Source organism: Elaeis guineensis, chromosome 11 (genome assembly GCF_000442705.2).
Source record: "Elaeis guineensis isolate ETL-2024a chromosome 11, EG11, whole genome shotgun sequence".
In the NCBI taxonomy this organism is placed as follows: domain Eukaryota; kingdom Viridiplantae; phylum Streptophyta; class Magnoliopsida; order Arecales; family Arecaceae; genus Elaeis; species Elaeis guineensis.
The window spans coordinates 121,487,918-121,509,060 of NC_026003.2; the positions used below are offsets into that span (position 1 = coordinate 121,487,918).

Genomic DNA, 21,143 nt, shown 5'->3' on the forward strand with positions numbered 1-21,143 from the left:
TCAAGTTTTCTAATATTAGTAGACATGTATAGAGTTTTTGAAGGTAGGGCTGGAATATAGAGTTCAAGTGCAACGAAGATATTAACTTTTGCTAAATTTTTGCTCAACATATTTTGAGCTTGAGGATATCTACTCCCTTCTCCGCCTATTTCCCTCTCTGTTTTTCTTCCTCTCTAAATCTAATCTATATCTTTTCTTCCTTCACATTGAATTTGGTATCATAACTTGAAAAAAAATCTACATTGATGTCAGACTTAGCTGATTCTTTGAGCAATATGAGTTTGATCCCCTGGTCATCTTCTCATCTTCCTAATCTACAGGGAATGATGCCTTTAAGTAACATAAACCCATTTTCTCAAGCAGAGTTTGTTTTTGGAATTAAAGCACAATCTTATTCTACAAGTTCTTGATATGAAGAAGTAACAAAGAGAATGAGATAACATCAAGCATGGACCAATGACTGGAAACTATAGAGAAAACAGTCACCACTGTAAGGCTGCATTTGGTTTGAAAATAAATGAATTAAAATAAAGGAACAGGGATTATTGATTTTGGCATTGCTATCATGCAAGTTGTTTCTGTTTTGCTTTTGGCTGAAATTCCTTCCTCATAATAATTAGTTAGACTAACCAAATATGTTATTTGGTTGGAATTGCTGGAACAAGAAATATTCTTGAAATAAGATATGATAAATTGCATGTTTACCTTTCTCATCAACATGAAGTATCAGAGTTGGCAAGAGTGTTCACAGATCACGCTTGATTTCATTATATATGACTAGTTTTTTCATTTTTGCTTGGTCTCATTTGACAAGAATGCAAACAAAGAACCATCAGCTACAGTGGAAAGAATAATGGTCTGATACCTCAAAGAATCCCCTTTGTTCCTCATTATATAAAATGTAACCAAGAAATCACAAATCAGAGAACACCCCTATGCATAAAAATAAATAGGCACTTGGATAAAACAAATTATCTTCACCTCAACCAAAGAATTTATAAAGAAGGGTTCTAGCAATTGTAACCAAGAACTTGCAAATTAAAGAGCATCTTTATGAATAGAAACTGGTAGCCAATAAGACAAACTAATTACCTTTTCCTCAACCAAAGTTTTAATAAAGAGAGAAGGGAGGTAGAGTATATCCAAAATTTCCCACCAAGATCAAGAACATAAAAACTATAACTGTCACAAGGAGGTTGTACAGGGATCATGCATAGGAGGAGCTAGCGTTAGAGCTAGGGCTCTAAGGTGGAGAAAGGCCAAGGGTAATTTTTTCATACAAAGACCGGGGTTATGGAACAAAGATGGCAGCTAAAATGCAATAAGTCTTATTCCAACTGTCCCATAGAAGTATTATCCAAGAACAAGCAAGCTTTGTTAGAGCCACTGGTTCCTTCTTATTCCCAGTTTTCAAAACCCATTTGGCCAGAATAAGACACATTCCAAGCCTCTTCCAGCTTCATGCTTGAAACAAGCAGGGTGTAAGGCACAAAATAGATCAAGAAGTCACCACTCTTGTGAAAGATCTCAATTCTCAAAGAAGACTTGGACAAACATGACATGAGAGACAACTTTCAACACAACCTAAGAATCAACCTAACTAGATGACTGTCAGAAGGGTCATCCAAAAATTGAGTTAGGTTAGGTCTTTATTCATGCCTCGTGAAACATATCAGTTTCAGGTCAAAGTCTTAACGTGTCCTTGGTTATCATGTTAAAATTAGATAGGTAGGCATAAGTCAAAATAGATGTAATACAGCATTCTAAACCTAAAAGTAAAACTTTTGAAGCAAGGCCCATAACAAGGAAATCTTAGTCTTTCTATCTTCAAGAAAATAACCAAGACAGGATCATGAAAAATTGAACCTCCAAATAGATTCTACATCTAAACCCTAAAAGTAGAAGTCCCGATCTCTCCTTTTTCCACTCTATTGCTTACTATACATAACAAACACTTTCTCTTCCTGTGTACACCATGAGCTGTAGTTGCTATGCAGTATCCATGACTTGTGACCTATGGAAGCTGGCGACCAAGCAGACGTCCCCCACCCCACCCCCCTTTCTCTTCTTTACAATATTTTCATAATTTTTTGCTTTTTTCCTTGATTTCAGAGGTTTGATTAGATTCTGTTTAACATTGTGCATTTCTGAAAATTAATCTGAATGGTGGTGGTTTATAAAATTTCAAATGGAGGAACTTCAATGATATGGTTAATTCAAGGAAATTGGATCAAGTTAGATGAGTAGGCTGTTACAATTGTCTGCTTGGTAAGATGAGTTAGGTCAGCTCAAGTTGAGTCATGCTGGGCCACCCTTATTATCAGTTAAAAATTTGACCACCAACAAATCACAAATGACTGAGGTTGGGTTAACCTCATGCATACTGGCATAAGGTGGCTGATAGTTGACAAGACCTGAACTCAACTGAACTTACGGCCTCCCTTAATCTAGATCCAATTGCCAATATACTGGGAGTACGATATGCAAAAATCAAACTTCACCATCCACTTAACTCAATTATTCCAGACATGTTGAGATCCAGGGCAAGTCCCTCTCCCTAGACCATATATACACTCAAAAATTTATGCCTATGCATCTACTGACTAATAGTTTTAGAGGCCATTCCTCTTTGTGATCGCTTCTAATATTTCTTAACAAAGAAAAAGGCAAATATAGTATCACAAGCACCCAAACATCTTTTCCGACATAAAATTAACCTAGATTTATTTAGATTTTTTTAAGTAAACACAGTTTTTTTCTCCCTTCCTCTTTTTTCTCAATTTCCAATATCTGTGCTGCACATGTACATGCTACTTATGAAAGCAAATGCCACAAGAACAGAAGATGCAATTGCTTATATAATGAAAGCAATTTCATTTTTTCCCTCATTCTGGTGGCAAGCAGAGTCACACTTCTAATGAAATTTTTCATATCTTTTCAGTGAAAAAATATCATATTTTCTGGTTACCATGATGTATCCTCAATTTTACTCTCTTCTTTCTAATGCTTGATCAATTACACTTTTATAACAACGATCATATTTTTTTCTTTTTTCCTCTGGCATTGATTTTGGCATAATCTGGACCTTAAAGTGTTAGCTTCTGATTGAAGGAGTACTGCACACCTAGTTAGTTCCTTGTGGCATGCATATGCAATGTGTCTAAAATGACCCTCAACATCTCTTTCAGTACTGCACACCTAGTACTTCTTCCGTTCTCCTTAACAATGTCAATTCTATCAACAATGCTTCTATATGACCCTCAACATCTCCTTCAGTATCTAAAATATCGAACTTCAGAAACTAGCTAACTTTCTAATCTACAAAAAAATGAATAAACTTGATCATGGTAGCCCACTACATATCATGAGGTGAACTGTATGAGTTCTCCAAACTGCTGAATATGACTAAAGAGCTGCTACAGCTATTTGAACCATAACAAAATTTCAATACACTGGAAGCCTAAAAAAATACTTTTGTTGATGAGCTAATAAATTTCATCCTCTACTGAGCTCAATAACAATGTTGATTGCATGACTCATCATTAGGTAATGGGAAACCAATGAACCCAACCAACAACGTTGATGGTGCCAATTTCCTCCTTATATACAACAATCAATTGACAAACTAGACCGTAAGACTACAAATATCAATAATTTTTGTCCTCGTGTGCATGCAAAAAACCAGGCATTTTTACAATAACTACAGTAAATTCATTGGTATCACCTCATGTACAGGAATAGACAAGCACAGCAGTTCAGAAAGATCCGGCTCCGAAGGCATTTCACTAATCACTGCTCTCTCCAATTTAGGAAAATTCTCTACAGGAAAACCTGTCACATATCTACAATCCCCGTCAAAATTCGTTCTTTCATAACACAAACAAGCCCCATACCTCATATCGATGCGTCTCGCGAAGCCACACTCGTGCCGCCTCTTTCTCGGCCATCCGATCACAATCCATTGCTTGAGCTCTCTTGCAACAAACACAACCCTAACCAGCAAACCCAAGGTATCGACGCCATTCTTGAGAGCCGAATCCAATTGCAAGCCCATAAACCCTTCGAGAACTTTCAAGAAATTCTTGGAAAACTTGTAGCCACCCTTCAGGAGCCCCAACCCCAGGAATCCATCCGCATAGAGAGGTGAGGTCGCGTATCTGACCAAATTGATGGCGCTCAAATAAGCTTTGAGCCTCTTGGCGATGAGGGGATGGATTCCGAGGTTGGTTCCGGCTGGAATGAAGCGCTTCGAAGCCTTGTAGCCCTTGATCAAGGCCTTGGAAGCGAAGACGATCACTTTAGGGGAAGGAGAGTGGAGATCCTGGAGGACCTTGGTGCCCTTGATGGCGCCGTCGGCGACCATGATGGCGGTGGAAAGGGGTTTGATGGATCTGGATCGGGTGAAGAGGAGAAACCCCAATCCAATCCCAAACCCTAACCCCAGATAGGTGACGATAGGGGGGTCTAGGGCTTGGAATTGGAAGGTCGGGACCAGAGGGAACAAGGAGGAGAGGTGTTCGTCTCTTCCTTCTTCGGTTGCCATCAACGGCTACAGGCGCCGCTCCCCTGGTGGTCCTGCTCGTCTCTTCCAGACAATAATTGAGACTCCAGCTATTAGCACGTTTGGTACACGTGAGAGAAGCACACACCTCACAACTCAAAGAAATGAGTTTGAGAAATTTTTATAGGGGATCAAAGATAAATCTTCAGTTTTATTTTTTATTTAAAAATAATTTTTTAAATAAATTTTATATAAAAATATTTATTAATTTTAAATATAAATTAAAAAAATTATTTATTTTAATTAAAATTTTCTTCATATCTTTTAAAATATTACAGTATTACATTATTGTAATGCTAAATTTGTTTACAATAAAATAATATTACATTATGTTAGTGTAGTATTTCTTTATAACAATGCAGTGTTACTTTATTTTGTTATATTAATATAATATTTTTTTATAATAAAATAGTATTACATTATATCAGTGTAGTGTTCGTTTATAATAATACAGTATTGCTTTATTGTATTATATTAATATAGTATTTCTTTACAATAAGATAGTATTACATTATCTTGGTATAGTATTTTTTTATTGTAGTATTATTTTATAACAATACAATATTGCTTTATAATAGTGTAGCATTACTTTATAATAGTATAGTATTTTTTTTTATTATAGTGCAATATTATTTTATAATAGTATAGTATTACTTTATAATAGTATAGTGTTGTTTTTATAATTATAAGGGTAATTGAGTTATTTCATCCCATTTGGATAGTTACTTTTAAGTTATATTTCAAATGGAGAGGATTTTTTACTTGAAACTTAAGTAGATAATTACTTTTAAGTTTAAACTCAATTAGATATTTCTCATTAGTTTTTTCAAATTTTTAACCTTGCTAATAAAAGATAAATTTGACAAATCGGTTTAACACTTATAGGGAACTTTTAATAGTTAAAAATATATTTTTCTTATTTTTAAGATATAAATTCGTCGGGATGATGTTTTTTTGGTAACATGCTCGAAATATTATTTAGCCATCATGAATACCTAAAAAATGCACAAAAGATCACAACATTCAAAAAATAAATATAAATAATATTATTGTTTAATGTTGGCGGTAAATTTAAGACAATCACTTATCACAGTTTTGCATTTTCCAGGAGATAACTAATTTAGTGGAATCAATGAAATCAGATTTGATAGTCTATTATGTAATTTTGGAAGGAATAAACTTAAAGGCTTCATAATTAAGCATCATCTTTTTTATAGTTGAGACTCAATATATGCATAGGAAACATTTTCATGCGCTAATTTTACATATATATTATTTTTATTTGCTATACATTTAACTCAAAAATATATACATCAAGAGAGAGAGACTGTTGTGCATTGCATGATTAGTTATTGGCCTCTTTTTTGTTTTTTTCGTTTGTGTTTGGAAGTGGGAACCAAAGTCAAAACTGAAACGTGGAATCCTTCTCAGGCTTTGCTTCGAGCGCTAATTTTGCATCAAACTTCAAACATAAACAATACTTAGGCTGTGATGGGCCTTTAAAAAAAAGAACATCACCACGTGGATGTGGGTTAAAAAGTCAAAGATATCCTAACTTTGGCTTAATCACTAGCAATGATTACTAAAAACAGTGCACTAGTATGTTGCCCTATCAAACTTCGAAGAAGGATGTCTGGTACCGGTGAACCGGAGCGTTGCTTTGTCCGGCTCATTGCCTTCTTTTATTGCAGGTTTGACTGCTTTGACTTTGGCCAACAAAGGGTTTAATAAAGTAATCTTTTTTGAAGGAAGAGTTTAATAAAGTAATCAATAATATAATGTGGCCAATGGTTCTTGGAGTGCCGCTGGCGGAACCCAAAACTGGAACAGTCATGGAACAGGTGAAGTGTCGAGCTTCCAAATCTATGAGTTACTGTTTTGCTGGACAACTTAAATAATATAAGGTTGTTATTGAAATGATAAAAACTCGCCCATCTTTTTAGCTCTTCGTCTACTTTTGAGAAGGCTGCAAGCAATTCTGAGAAACCAATTCCCATTTAAAACGCCAAACTCGCCTCTCATGCAAATATCCAGCTAGCAAATATCTCACCTCTCATGCAAGGGCTGTAATATATTTCTGTCTCAAGAATGGGTTGAAGTAGCATTGTCCTGGTTTTTGTTTCTTGGGTTGTCTTGGCCCGGTCCTGTTTCCGAACCATGGGAATTTGAAGTTTGAGCCATTTGTGGGGACTCGAGAATTAAAATATTAAGGATCCTTAGGAGAAGCAGATGATGTTTCGTGGAAAAAGTGTGCAAAGAGCCCACTATTTTTTTTTTTTTTTCCAACATGCAGCTCCTCTTATGCCCGCCGCTATCCGGTGCTCTAACTCTATATCATCAGTCTGTGATATAGCCTGGAGCCCAAAATATATGGGATGCCACCAGCACCACCTGTTCTTGCGAAGCCAACTGTTAGCCACTTCCCGCTTGCCACTGTCGGTTTGAAAGAATGAGCATGGTGCTTACACGACCACCAGCTTGATTGAAGCGGTAAGGGGATTGTAACATTCCTCTGTGATATCCAAACAAGCAGCTGAGGCGGAAACGGCATAGATTTTACTGAATGGGGAGCCTTTGAATAATAAATTGATTCCAAGCGAGGCGTGATTTGCACCATGGCCGTTTACATGAAAACAAAATATGTGATTAATAATTTTTCAATTATTTTTCTTATTGATAAGGTCTTTGGAGCACCAATCAAATAAAAAAATATTTCTCGCACCACCTCTGCAGGCAGGCCTTCGATGAATTAATGCAAGTAGCCAAAAACAATCCCGTTATCCCAACTTTAATGCTCGTTCCGATTGGATATGCTCGATATCCGCCACACCAACACATTTTTAATGCGCAACGTGCGGTGTTCTCTGGTACCCATCGTTCCTGCAACAACGCCAGAGGCTCGGCAATCAGCCAAAGAACAGAAGAACGACGGTGATCAGTTCTTAAATCCCCGGGTTTTAACCTTTGGGCAATGTACAGGGGCAGGGTAGAAGTGAAGGCGTCAAACAGGGGCGGGATAGGTGGGAAGAGAAAGAGACCCGTTTCGTGTGATTAGTTTCATCACCATACGAAGCCGAAGGGAGCTCGCAATCTCTGCTCTCATCCCATCGCGTCCTCCCAACTACTCTCTTCCAAGGAGCTGAAAAATATTATTTCAATATTTTTGATTAAAAAATTTCTATTTTTTCTTCACCCCGCGCTCGATCACATCAGGATTAGATGGCAATTGGCATGGCACTTCCACGCTAAAACGACGTTTTCTATTTTTTTATTTAAAAGAAAGTTAGTTGCTTTCTTTATCTCTCTTCTTTTCTTGGCTACTGCTGGTAATGGTGGCTTAAAGGATTACAGTTGTTCAGGGTGATAGACATAGGAGTTGATTGGATTGTTTGGACCTGGCACGCGCTAGAAAGGAGAAGCCGACGGAGAACCGACTCCACTCTACAGTTCATCTTATCCTTCTTCGTTTGTTTCTCCTGGGTCTCCCTACTTGAGTGTTTTCTAGGGGAAATCCCTTTCGTTTCTCTCCCTAAAGAAGTCTTTTTTTGACCTTCTTCTTTGTAGTCCCCTCTCTGTAGTGGAGAAACAGGAAAAAGGAGCGCCTCTTTCCCCCGCTAGATATCCCTGCTCCTGTTTTGCTAGAACCAAAGTCATTTTCATGCGCTTAGTTTTGAACTTCTTTTCTACATGAAATGGAATACAGGAGAAAATCCTCTGTGCCGCGTCCAGAAAGCTCTCTTTTTTCACCATCCTGATCTTCTCTTCTCTCTTTAGCATATAAACAGGGGAAAAATTCGGCTTTCGTCTCTCTCATTCCCTTTTTTTTTTTTTTTTGATGAAACCTTTTCCCGCATTAATATAGCTATTTTCGTTCTCTAATCTTTGCTCATTGTCTTGTCCAGGTTGGGAAACCCGTTTATTTTTTTTTCCTCAAATTTTTTATTTCGCCCCTTCTTCTTTTCTCTTTTCTGTCTCCGGTCTTCTGGGTTATGAGATTTGGGACTCATAAGGGCGAAAGGAAGCTCCTTTTTGAGAAAACCTGCGATTCATTTCTCCATTCTCTGTATAAAAGAAGAGCGGGTGAGTCGGAGCATCCGAGCTTGCAGCTTCGGGGGAGCTTCGGCGAGCTTTGGATTCTATCATATCTGAGGCAAGGAATCTGTTCTTATTCCTTATTCTTTAGTCTGATATACTCTTTATTTTCTTTCTTCCTTGTGATTCTGATTACATGGTAGCTTGATTTATACTCTCTCCCTCCAAAAAAGAAACTTTATTTTTCGTATATACCTATAAATATATATATCTTCCGTTCTACTCTTTTCTATAGAAGATTAGGAAGGAATACGACCTTGCCATTTTATTAGGACAATGTAAAGTCCCATTGAAGGCTTAAAAAACCGTGCTTTTATTTGCTATAGTTCATAGTTGATCTCTGAAACTAAAACTAAAGACTCAGATAGGGGATGGCCATAGTTTTCCAGAAATTTTAGATGTAGCTTGTGCTAATTCTTGTATTTTTGGTGGTAGAGCAGTTTGCTAGCTTTACACTATTTTTGTTTCTTTGGAAGAGAAGCATTGATTTTTTTTTCTTTACATTCGTATTTACTAAATGAGCTAATGCATTGTAAAACGCCTTATATACATACAAGTAGACATATACATTTGTAGTTTTGGCAATATGATAAAATTTTGGCAGTTCAACTTCCCAATTAACTAGTACCGCCTCCATTCAATTCAAAAGATATCCCATCAATTCATATTACAGCAATAGTGCCTTTTTACCATAAATTTATGATTTCGAGTCACTGGAGTATAATCTGAAGGGATGGAACAAATCTTTTCACTTTTTTTTTTTTGCGTATTTTTTACTATCAGAGTGGATTTCATGACAAAGGATGGAGAATGTGTCCATCATGCCTCTGAAGTAGAAATTCTATAAAAATAAACTATCAATACTTACAAGAGTCCTATTTCTGTTCTGATATTTATGGGGATCAGTTCATGTTAGGATTTGGCACCTCGAGATTCAGCCCACATTGAGCCCACAGTGAGGTTCGCGGCGAAAAACGGAGTCCAACGAGATCAAGATCACCTGAAACGGAGCTCGGATGGAGGAGATACGAGCTTTTGAAGTCGGCACGAGATTCGAGGCGGTGGAGGACCACCGGCGACCGACGGCGGACGGCAGCGGCGCGAGACGTGTGACCCAGGCCCGCGCGGGACGTGCGACCCAGGCGGGCACACGGCCCAGCCGGGCGCGCGGCCCAGGCGCGCGCAGGCCCGCGCGCGGGAGCGGGCCGACCCAGGCCAGCGGCCTGCTGGCCCTTTGCACCGGTCCACCGTGGACCGGGCGGTCCACGGCTGGGCCTGTGGACCGCGTGGATATTTTCCACGCGTTTCTTGCGGTCCACGGTACTATTCCGTGGACCGGAGCGTGATCGGAGGGCCCAGGTGGCTCCCGATCTTGATCCGACGGTCTGGGACGTGATTTGGGTTGATTAAGGAGTCCTAATCATGATCTAAGTCGTGATTAAGGTCTATAAAAAGCCCTGTACACAGAGAACAGAGGGCGTGGTTGGTTTTCTCGCGCCGTACAAACCCGAGAAGAAAGAGAGAGGCGGAAGTGTTGTTGTGAGAGAAGGAGCAGGGCTCCTGGACAGCGGTCGCCAGGCACTTCAGGAGTTCAGGGGATCTTCAAAAGAGAGAGAGCTTTTGTGAGGGGAACTTCAGGTGAGAGAGAATTGGGTGTACAAGGGTTGAGGGTGAGGTCTCCTCTTGTAAAATTTCTTTTTCATAGTGAAGTTTGCATGCTCCGTGGAGGCGAGCCCTTTTGTGGCTGATCCACGTATTTAAATTATTTTTCTTTTGTTTTGTTTCTTTTTTCTTCCTGCTGCATCGCGTGGTACTGAAAAGATCTTGAAAGGTGGTGTCCTGACCAGACATCCACCCAACAAGTGGTATCAGAGCAAGGCGGTACAAGGACGCAGATTGCAGTGGTGGTGAGCAAGATTGAAGATAGAGAAGATAGGAACAATCAAGATGGAGATCAACAAGTTCGATGGTAAGAGCAATTTCTCCTTGTGGCAGGCAAGGGTGAAGGACGTGCTCATCCAACAGGGGTTGATCGATGCTCTCTTGTGCGATGAGAAGCCGACCACCATAGAGGTGCGGGATTGAAAACGGCTACAGATGCAGGCGGTAAGTACCATTCGCATGTACCTGGCGGATGAGGTGGTGATCTATGTGTTAAGCGAGACTTCTCCGACGGTACTGTGGTCGAAGCTCGAGAAGTTATATATAGCGAAGTCTCTCACCAACACTCTTTTCCTCTGGAGGCAGTTCTACCAACTGTGGATGACTGAGGGACAGCGTGCAGGAGCATCTCAGCCACTTCCAGAAGATCCTCACCGACCTTCTCAGCGTTGGCGAGAACGTTGAGGAGAAGACCAGAGCGCTGGTTTTGCTGGCGTCGCTTTTCCCTTCGTACGAGTCCTTGGTGACTGCTCTTCTAGTGGGGAAGAGCACTATCAAGATGGACGAGGTCACCGCGGCGATATTCCAGAATGAGGTTCTCAGGAGGGAGAACCCAGCTTCGAGCTCAGGTGGTGGTAGCTCAGCTTTGGTGGCTTCTGGAAGAGCAGAAAGCGGTAGACGGAGCGATAGGAGATCGCAACGAGGGGGGTCCAAGTCCAGGAGGGACTTGAGCAAAACCAGATGTTATCGGTGTGAGGAGTTAGGGCATCTAGTCAGAGATTGCCCTCAACTCAAAAATTGGATGGTGGCTGCTGTAGCGACGGCTGACAGCGATTTAGATGGAGATGTCCTGGAGATATCTAACGAGGTATCTACTTCTTCCCAGCAGTAGATATTAGATTCTGCATGCCTCTATCATGTATGTTGCAGAGAGGAGCAGTTTGACTCCCTGGAGAACAGTGAGGGCACTGTATATCTGCCGGATGGATCGAGCTGTGCGATTAGAGGCATTGGGACGGTCAGCTGGAGGACACATGACGGTGCAGTGAGGAGATTGGGGGAGGTCCGATACATACCCGATTTCAGACGGAATCTTATCTCACTTAGCAGACTGGATTCGAGAGGCTACAGGACGGTAGCTGGTGGAGGAATCCTGAGGGTGCTACGCGGCGATAGGATTGTGCTGGAGGGAAAGAAGGGGAGCAGAGGACATTATTACCTGGCAGGGAGCCCAATGCGAGGTGGAGCTTCGGGAGCCAGGCGGAGCCCAGAGCGAGGTGGAGCTCCAGGAGGCGGATCGGACACGAGACAGGAGACTCGGGAGGACGAGAGGCGACGTCGTAAGGTGAGATTCCTATTGCCGCAGGACGATGCCCCGAGCAGGTCTCAGGTCAGGAGGAGCACAGCATACGACGGAGATGGGATCGAGCAGCCTGGCTCGACTCCCATGTTTGCCCATCCATGATTAGCAGGCGATTGCCCTAGGGCATGGGGGCGAGGAGATCCAGAAGCTCTCGGAGTTTGGAGGAGGCCGAATATCGAGTTGAGGTGGAGATTGTTAGGATTTGACGCCTCGAGATTCCGTCCACATTGAGCCCACAGTGAGGTTCGCGACGAAAAACGGAGTCCAACGGGACCAAGATCATCTGAAACGGAGCTCGGATGGAGGAGATACGAGCTTTTGAAGTCGACACGAGATTCGAGTCGGCGGAGGACCACCGGCGACCGGCGGCGGGCAGCAGTGGCGCGGCCGCAGGTGGTGGCGCGCGAGACGCGCGACCCAGGCGTGCGGCCCAGGCGGGCGCACGGCCCAGCCTGGCGCGCGGCCCAGGCGCGCGCAGGCCCGCGCGGGAGCGGGCCGGCCCAAGCCAGCGGCCTGCTGGCCCTTTGCACCGGTCCACCGTGGATCGGGCGGTCCACGGCTGGGCCTGTGGACCGCGTGGGCATTTCCCACGCGTTTCTCGTGGTCCACGGTACTATTCCATTGATCGGAGCGCGATCGGAGGGCCCAGGTGGCTCTCGATCTTGATCCGACGGTCTGGGACGTGATTTGGGTTGATTAAGGAGTCCTAATCATGATCTAAGTCGTGATTAAGGTCTGTAAAAAGCCCTGTACACAGAGAACAGAGGGCGTGGTTGGTTTTCTCGCACCGTACGAACCCGAAAAGAAAGAGAGAGGCGGAAGCGTTGCTGTGAGAGAAGGAGCAGGGCTCCTGGACAGCGGTCGCCGGGTACTTCAGGGGTTCAGGAGGTCTTCAAGAGAGAGAGAGCTTTTGTGAGGGGAACTTCAGGTGAGAGAGAATTTGGTGTACAAGGGTTGAGGGTGAGGTCTCCTCTTGTAAAATTTTTTTTTCATAGTGAAGTTTGCATGCTCCGTGGAGGCGAGCCTTTTTGTGGCTGATTCACGTATTTTGATTGTTTTTCTTTTGTTTTGTTTCTTCTTTCTTCCTGCTGCATCGCGTGGTACTGAAAAGATCTTAGGAGGTGGTGTCCTGGCCAGACATCCACCCAACAGTTCATTTTCGCTATTATCAATAGTGGAAATATGCAGCGCATGAATAGGGAGGAATTATAGAACAAAATGTTATTCCTAATAATTGTTTGAGAAAGGGAATTTTCCACCAGTGGCCCAACAGTCTGCCATGTGGTGTTCAAAGTGAAAAAAAGAGATGCGGATTAGGGCTGCTAACAAGGGCGGTGAGATCTATCTCCTGAACTCATGAAGGTTCCTTCTGTGGAAATATAAACCTGCTAAAAATGAAACTATTTCTGCATTCTCCGGAGAACCAACTAGGCGCAATCTTAGCAGGAAATGCACTCGATTCTACTTTGTTTTGGTATGTTTATTTACAAGTCCAAGTTCTGTGTACCTGATTTATTGTATAATTAATTAGTAAAATGATATCTAAATCATAAAACATTTTCATGCTCAACATTTTAAGAGTTTGTTTGATTATTGCGCTGCTGAAGTGTTTTGGCATCACTTGCAATTTGAGAAGGAAATCATCGTTGAATTTCTTGACTGCATTTTCAGAAATCTGTAGCTGTGTCTAGTTAATGCTATACCTTGATTTTTGTTGTAAAATGCGCATGTGCCGGAGTTCATCCTATTTGGTCAATAATTAGTTGTGCCATGTCAAACACAGGGATGAAATGTCTGAGGACCCATGCAGGCATGTATTGAGCCTCATATTGGTTATTTGCTGGGAATATCTTGGGTATTTATATAGGACAAAGGAACCCAAATAATATCTTCCGGCTATTTTTTTTGGGTGAGGTTCTGGGTTATTACAAATTGTATATATTTGGATGAGCTAGAAGTATGCCCCAATGAGAATATGATACATTGTAGTGCAGACAGTGAGGGATTGGAAGAAGAAATTACTCGAGTTATGCTCTATCGGAACTTAAACTTGAGTTTGAGAAGATCAGCAGCAACCTACCTTTGATCTTGGATGTCAGGCATTCAAACGTGAGTCCCACATGTAACCATAAATCATGTCCATTCATCAAAGAAGTCACCTTTCCAAATTGTATCAGTTTCGTCAGCCTCAATAGGAAGTTTGCACAGCATTGCATTAAATCAGCAGAGATTAGTTCTGACTGTTCATATCTCTTGTAGGACTGAATCCCTGTTACACACTGTGGTGAATGTGGCATCAGCAGGTAATACATTCAAAAGCTTAAAAGCCTGAAGAAGAACAAGAGCATAAATGATCTGGGTAATTTCATTGTTGATTGCTCTCCAGCAGCTCATTCAGTGAATGTAATTGTGAGTCCTTCAGTGATAGGTTTTGGTTCTATAGAGGCAAGTGTCAAGGCAAGGACCCTCATAAAAAGCTCACTGTTCTTCAAGCTTGGCTCTTCAGATGGTACAATGGGACATGTTAGATCAAGATAGGCCAGTACTGGACAAGTAGAATCCTAGAGTCGAGAAGTGCTCCTTCTGGGCCTTTGAACGCCTTATCGCAAAAATCCAGGATGGCAGTAATTCCTCCTATGAAGCAAAAATATGAGTATGACTTCTCTGATGAGATGCTTCTGTCTTGCTCAACTACAAACTCCCTATGTTCATATTGGTCCTCTTCATCGGCACATTACTCTATTTCAACCGGGCTTCTTCGCTGCATATGGAAGAGTGGGATGCCTCATTTTGTGTTCTCTGTGAATGATGATCTGAAGGAATTATATTTAGCCAGTCCTCTAAAAATCAAGGCCTCGGTTGACAAAGCCATGGACTACATGTACTTGTTTCATTCGAAAACTTATAGTAAAAAGGATCCCAGAAACCCTGTCAATAGCGCCTTGAATTTTGTTGGGAAGATGAAGGTATCAAGTTCACTAGTTCTGAATTCCAATCGATCTAAATTCGTAGAGACTGAGTTTGTCTTATTTGGTGCTAGTGAAGACCATTCCAAAGAAATGCAAAGGTCCTCCTCTTCTCTTGTGAAAAGCAAGGGGTTATCCAAGAAAGTGGCAGGAATTGTTAGATCAAGTCATTCATCTAAGTGTACATCTACCCAAGTTGGTGAAGCAAGCTCTCAATCTGAGGATCTGGAGGAACTGTTTATAGATGAGTTGAGCAATATTGATGAATCATTTGCTTTGAATCACCTTGCAGATGATTTCCCACCCAGTACTGAGTTGGCTGCAGTTGTTGTGGAAGACTATCAGCATGATAGCAATAAACTGGCAGCTGGTGGTGGTTGGGGCCTTAAGTTTCTCAAGAGAGCTGGTCATGTTGATAATTGTCCAGAGCCTTCATCTGCTTTGGAAAATAGTGAAGAAAGTCTTGTGAGAACTTCCAGGAAACATCCCAGGAGCATGAATGTTCTAGTTCCAGCTGGTTTTCATGGTGGTCCACTTATCAGAACTGGTGGCCCTTCTGGTCTTATTGAGAGATGGAGGTCAGGTGGACATTGTGACTGTGGTGGGTGGGACATTGGGTGTCCTCTGACAGTGCTTAAAAACAACTCTATTTATTCAAAAGCTTTGCTGGCGGAGGGGTTGCAAGAGGACTGCATGTCAGTTGACTTATTTATGGAGGTGTGTAAGAAGTTGTTTCTTTTATCTATTTATTCAGTTTCATTTTGGTCCCTTCCCTTAATATCTTATGTATTCATTGTACTTTATGTTTATAACTACACGACCTGCTTTTGTCTGCTTGTCTGAAGTGAGACAGTGAGAAGTTTCCAGATTTCCTAATTTCTCTATGGCACCGTGCTTGTGACTCTGTGAGCATGATTGTATCTTGGAAGCATTCTAGATTCTGTTGATTGTAACTCCAGATGTTCCTTTGTTATGTGAAAGTACTATTTGGGTTAGTTACTTAAATAATGATGATTGCAATTTTAGCTCATTGTAATTATCCTGATCTTTAGCTTGAACTCAACCAGTTGATCATGAATGCACTTGTTAGTTGATTCCACCTTTCTTAGCAAAGCTTATTGAATGTACTAATAGTGCTTAAGAATTATCTGATATCTGCTTATTTCTTGATTTTGCATATGCTGCCTTCTTATTCTTATTTGCATTTTGTTAGAGTTTCAGGAGCAGGTGTTTTTTGCTGTTTCCCTTGAGTGCATGTAGTTTCCTACTTGCTCTTTTCTGTCCTCTTTGGAATTTGGATATAATCTTAAGTTTAAGGTATGTCTTAAAATGATCTTATTGCACATATCTGGGTTAGATATATGTATGCATGTATGTATGTATATGCTAATGAGATGACCTAAAGCCTTGTCTAAAACTTAATTCAGATAACTAGTGCAGTAGTGCTACCAAATAGTCTTAGATCTCTGAAACTTTTTTTCACTCTATTATGGTTCTTGCTATGTGTACATATATGTATGTATGTATGCACGATGCATGTGTGCGTGTGTGCATGTATGCATGCATGTGTGCATGTGCATATGCTGATGTGCATGTGCGCATGAGTATGCACCTTTTTACTTATTCATGGTGCTCTTACTCTTTCATTGAGCCACTCCAAATTGTTCATATTAATTTTGCCACCTCTATCAGATCACAGGACTGCAAAATCATCTTCTTCAGTGTATGCCTTAGAAGTTGTGGTAGCTTGGTCTTTTTACCACCCCCCCCCCGCCCCAACAACAACCCCCCCCCCCCCTTTTTTTTTTAGCTATACAGTCTGCTTAACTATAGTCCAAATTTAGATTTAATGGTCATAGATTCTCTTCATTATCTTTCACCATTTCTTCATTTTTTATTTGAAAGTGTCATGTTTTAATAAGTAACTAAAGACGTTTAGACTCCATGGCTAAAACTTCAAATGCTTGTCTAAGGGCTTGGAGAGAAACACTTATAACTTTCAAGTCTAAAAAATTCTAGAAGTCTCTCCTGTTGTTGCTTAGAAAGTGGCTGCGTTGGTGAAATTATTTCAGCAAGTCTTTATCTTGCATCCATAGATGAGGAAAATAGAATTTTTTTCCTCCTAGCTGGCATGGTGGCTTCTTGTTTTCCATGTATAGCTTCTCATAGTCTCTGCAACAATGTCCAAGCATCTTGATACCATATATTATCATTCAGATGCATCTCTTTTCTTGGTAACTTTTGTGAGAGTGGAGAAAAGAGGAAACCCCCTTCAGATATAAGTTTCACATCCACCACAAACTATAAATTCTCTAATTGCTGAGGATATCAATAGTGTTGCTAACGAGATGTTACTCTATGCAGTGTAGTTCATGTTGTTTTATGCTTCTAAGCTCTTCCTCCTTGTCATTTAATGAAGTGCGTTATTATTGTGCATCATGTTAAACGAAGATCTTTATTGTGTTGACATAGCCTTCTCCAACTTAGAATTTCCTGGTTGCTGAAGGGTAGGAGATGCATGCTCATTAGTACTTGCATCATGGAAGCCCAAGAAACAAAATGTGGCCTGGTTTTACTGCTATTACCTCTGATAACACTTAGCATGAATCTTTCATAGCAAAAGCTAAGACCCTCGATCAGAACTGGTGAATCCTCTACTACAGATGAAAATTAAGCTACTACAAAAGAGCTGTTTTTATTTTTTGTTACTTCTACCTGACATCTAACTTCTGCTATAGCTGTACCCATAAAAGTTAACCATAAAGTGCCAAACCAGAGCCTATTCTATCTTTCGACTAATTATCCATATTTTATTATTCTTTGTAGAGTAGATAATTATTTCAATTTTTCCTCTTTACATAAAAGCTTTCTCATTCTCTTCTATGCGTGACAAGATGGCACTGGAAATCTTTGAATTGGAGTGTTTTTTTAAGGGTCCACCTGGGTTTTGATAATCCCAAGATGAAGTTCTGCATCATTCATCTTCTAATTATATTATTGATATTTGGAATTTTATATCATCATGGAAATATAGCACTTTATTTCTTGTTTGTAAAGTTATTTTTTTGTATGTGGTGGCGGTGGCGGCGGTGGTGGATGGGTGAAGTGGTAGGGGCGAAGGAGGCTGTCTATGTTCTGCATGATACTGAGTGAGCATTGATACGACTTTAGATATGTTTGTAATTCTCAGGGTACACAACATGGCGAACCCACACTCAAGCTGGTGAATTTGAATGAAGGCCTGTGCATTATCTACTTCCAGTCAACTCTTTCAGCTCTACAATCATTTTCTATAGGAGTGGCAATTATCCATACTGAGACTCCAGATCTCTATCCGAAGCTATAAAACCAAGATGAGTTTTCTGCAACTTTAACCTGTCTTTTTGCAAACGTGCTTTTGATGAGGAGAAAAATATAAAATACCTATACAGTGAGATAAATGTGTACTATTCTTTAACCCCCTTGTATTCCGGTAAATGCTGTATACATTCATATACGAAAGGATTTATAGCGTCATTTGCCTATTAGTGTTTTCCAATTTTAGACGTCAGTGTAGCTCAATTTGCTGTAAGTAATTGGACTTCAATAAATCTGTTGCAGAATACACTGATGCTTCGATCATCTCGTAAATTCCTTTTTCTCAGTGGTTTTTGGTTCCTGAGAAAATGCCACGTCAGCATCGAAGACTGATATAATGGAATCATTCCTGCTAATAATGGAGCAACTAACAAAGATAATTATGCTTCTTCAAGACTAGAAAGTAATCTCTTATTCTAAGGTCTTGGCTTTCGATCATTGTTAGTTGTCTTTCAGTTGTAGAGAATTGAACGGTTGGTATTGGACGGTTGTCTTTCATTGTCGAGCTGTCATTGTCTGTGATGCTAGATTTTCCATTACAAGCAAAGCAACAGAGATGCTAAATGCATGTGAAATCAACAAGATTAAAATTAAATGCGAGGGTTTATATGTACGTTTTTTTTTTGGCACATCATATCCAATATTTTGTTGATATTATATATAAAACTTTCCCTTGTCACTATTTACAGATTGATAACCTAATGAATTATGAACCTGATTAAATTAATAGGAGAACAGTTTTGTCCCTTGTCTACCATTTTTTAACTATTAAAAGGAGTGAATTGAAGTTTTAGTCGCAAAATAATCTTTCTTTTAATCTTTTTTTTTTTTTTTTTAATGTGAATAGGAGGAATCTTCTTTCTTTTAATCAATCTTCACTAGATGCTGAGTTAGCAGAATGTTCTTCACCAGCTTTATATCTAATAAATATTCTACATTTGCCATTCGATTGGACTATATAATGACATCATGAATCTATTCTTTGTTCACATTCTTGCCTCACCAGACATCAGTAAAAGCCAAGCATGAATCACAGAGGCTATTTGATTTGATCTCTACCGTTGGTACCCAACATTCTTCGAGGATAGCTTATTGGCAACTGCTAAAATTGCTACAAGAAGAAGTCACGGACCTAACATCCCTTTGGCAGGCCTTTGTTCTTCACGAGTCCTTGCCTGGATATAAGTGGATGCTTACCCAAATAACACAACTCTTCGCAGTAAAAGTGGAGCAAAACTACAGGGCATATGGACGGTCAGAGCATTAACCTCATGAACTACCATATCTTATCTCATTCACTCGAGCACCTTCAGATTAGAAATCTAAATTCTGTCCAAATCTTTTTAACTAATGTAGATAAGGTGCAGTTAGATTTACTTTTCGACCCAAATCCAAAAAGGGAACTGAATAGTTTGGAGCTTGAGCCATATCTAGGATACCTAAGCCACTTGCAACCCTGTTTTGTGCTGACAAAGTTGATGATCTTATTCAATACTCAACTCCATGTCAAAGATGCGTCTCCCACCACTGACGCCACTGCATAAAAGTAGAACATCCTCTCCTGTCCTCCCACCCAACTTGCATGATGTTGAGTGGGCCACATGTGATTCATTGGCAGTTGCTGTGGATGCCTTCTCTCCTCTGCCGGTGAATAAAGGCTTAATGTAGTCGTTGATGGTCTCTGGCATTTTTTGATGGTCTTCCTCACTTTTGAGCTCCTATAAAACAAATAGCCAGGCAACAACATTTGATCACGGGAGGGTTGGGGTAAGGAGAGCCTAAAGATGATTCTCCTAAGCTTCGGGTGCAAGAAGAGGATCCATGCAGTGAATTGGGGAAAGAGATTTGCCCACGGAGAGAGTGGTGTTACTCTTATGAAGGTGCGGCGGTCTATGCCCATGAGACGAATGTTTTGGAAGTTGAAGTCACGGTGGAGGCTGGCCTTGAGGTCAAGGAGGAGTTCGGTGCGGTTTGGGTACGACCCTGAGAGCTACTCTCAGAACTTTGATGATGGCTACTACTTCATGTCCTGCTCGGTTCCTTTCAAGTAGGTGCTTAGTCTGATGAGAACTTGGTCTTTTGGCAGCTGATTGTTCGCCAATTCATTCATGATGCGGTGGCAAAGGCTGTTTTAGGCCGTTAGCTATTGTATAAATATGCCCTTCTTCTTCCATCTTCTTTTTGTTCCCTTTAGACAGTAAGATTCTAACGAAACAAACCGTCAGTACGGACATCGATTTACTTTTCTAGCAGTTTGCATCACAATTTCAGTTACCCACTACGTTTCTCGAGTACCGTCTGAATTATCCAAGTGACCGTTGTTTGGCTTTAGTGTTCTTAATAGAACGACATATAGGTTATATGGCTTTAGTGTTTAAATCCGTCTTTTCGATTTACCCATGATTTGGTCTCCCTGAAGTGGCAGATTTTGTCTCAAAAGACCAGTTATATTTTTCTTCTTTTCACCAAAATTTTGTAGGACAGTCAAAGGGGAAAACTTATAGGGATTTTATAATTTATGGATATTATTTATTAAATACTAAGAAGAGAAGTGCTTGATTCGATTTTAAGGAACATATTGGCTTAATAGAGGCTTTTGATTTCAAAATCGTGATAAATTTTGGTAACTTAAAATTTTTGAAATTTTGAAAGTTTAGTTCTTTTGATTGTTTAATTGTTAAAGGGAGAACATTAACGTAAAAAAAGAGTCAGCGTAAAATGGTAAAAGAGACAAACATGGATTTTAAAATATACTAGTCAAAATGATACGTATATATATATTTCTAAAAAAATTATTCCATGATATAGAGCTTCATGACATTCTACGGACAATGGCATCTCTCTACAACTAAAATTGTGAAAAATCACGCAATTTGAGTATATAATAAATTTTTGGTTCCTTTAAAAAGTATATGGCAAATTT

General features: G+C 40.3%; 2 protein-coding genes across 9 annotated transcripts; one reads left to right on the top strand and one right to left on the bottom strand.

Moving 5' to 3' along the window:
• Window positions 1-3,561: 3,561 nt before the first annotated feature.
• Window positions 3,562-4,599, bottom strand: LOC140852637 (uncharacterized). The gene has a single exon (XM_073246160.1). The coding sequence runs from the start codon at window positions 4,541-4,543 to the stop codon at window positions 3,701-3,703; it is 843 nt and encodes a 280-aa protein (XP_073102261.1). The 5' UTR covers window positions 4,544-4,599; the 3' UTR covers window positions 3,562-3,700.
• Window positions 4,600-7,873: 3,274 nt separating this feature from the next.
• LOC105036813 (uncharacterized) lies at window positions 7,874-19,994 on the top strand. 8 transcript variants are annotated; one of them, XM_073245922.1, is made up of 6 exons: window positions 7,887-8,711; window positions 13,681-14,006; window positions 14,157-14,200; window positions 14,320-15,580; window positions 18,054-18,623; window positions 19,227-19,994. In XM_073245922.1, the coding sequence occupies exons 4-5, from the start codon at window positions 14,516-14,518 to the stop codon at window positions 18,207-18,209; spliced, it is 1,221 nt and encodes a 406-aa protein (XP_073102023.1). In that variant the 5' UTR covers window positions 7,887-8,711; window positions 13,681-14,006; window positions 14,157-14,200; window positions 14,320-14,515; the 3' UTR covers window positions 18,210-18,623; window positions 19,227-19,994. The 8 variants fall into 8 exon arrangements, with proteins under 8 accessions (XP_073102026.1, XP_073102023.1, XP_073102020.1 ...); XM_073245919.1 differs by having other exon boundaries at window positions 13,681-14,200; XM_073245921.1 differs by having other exon boundaries at window positions 14,157-15,580.
• Window positions 19,995-21,143: the final 1,149 nt, after the last annotated feature.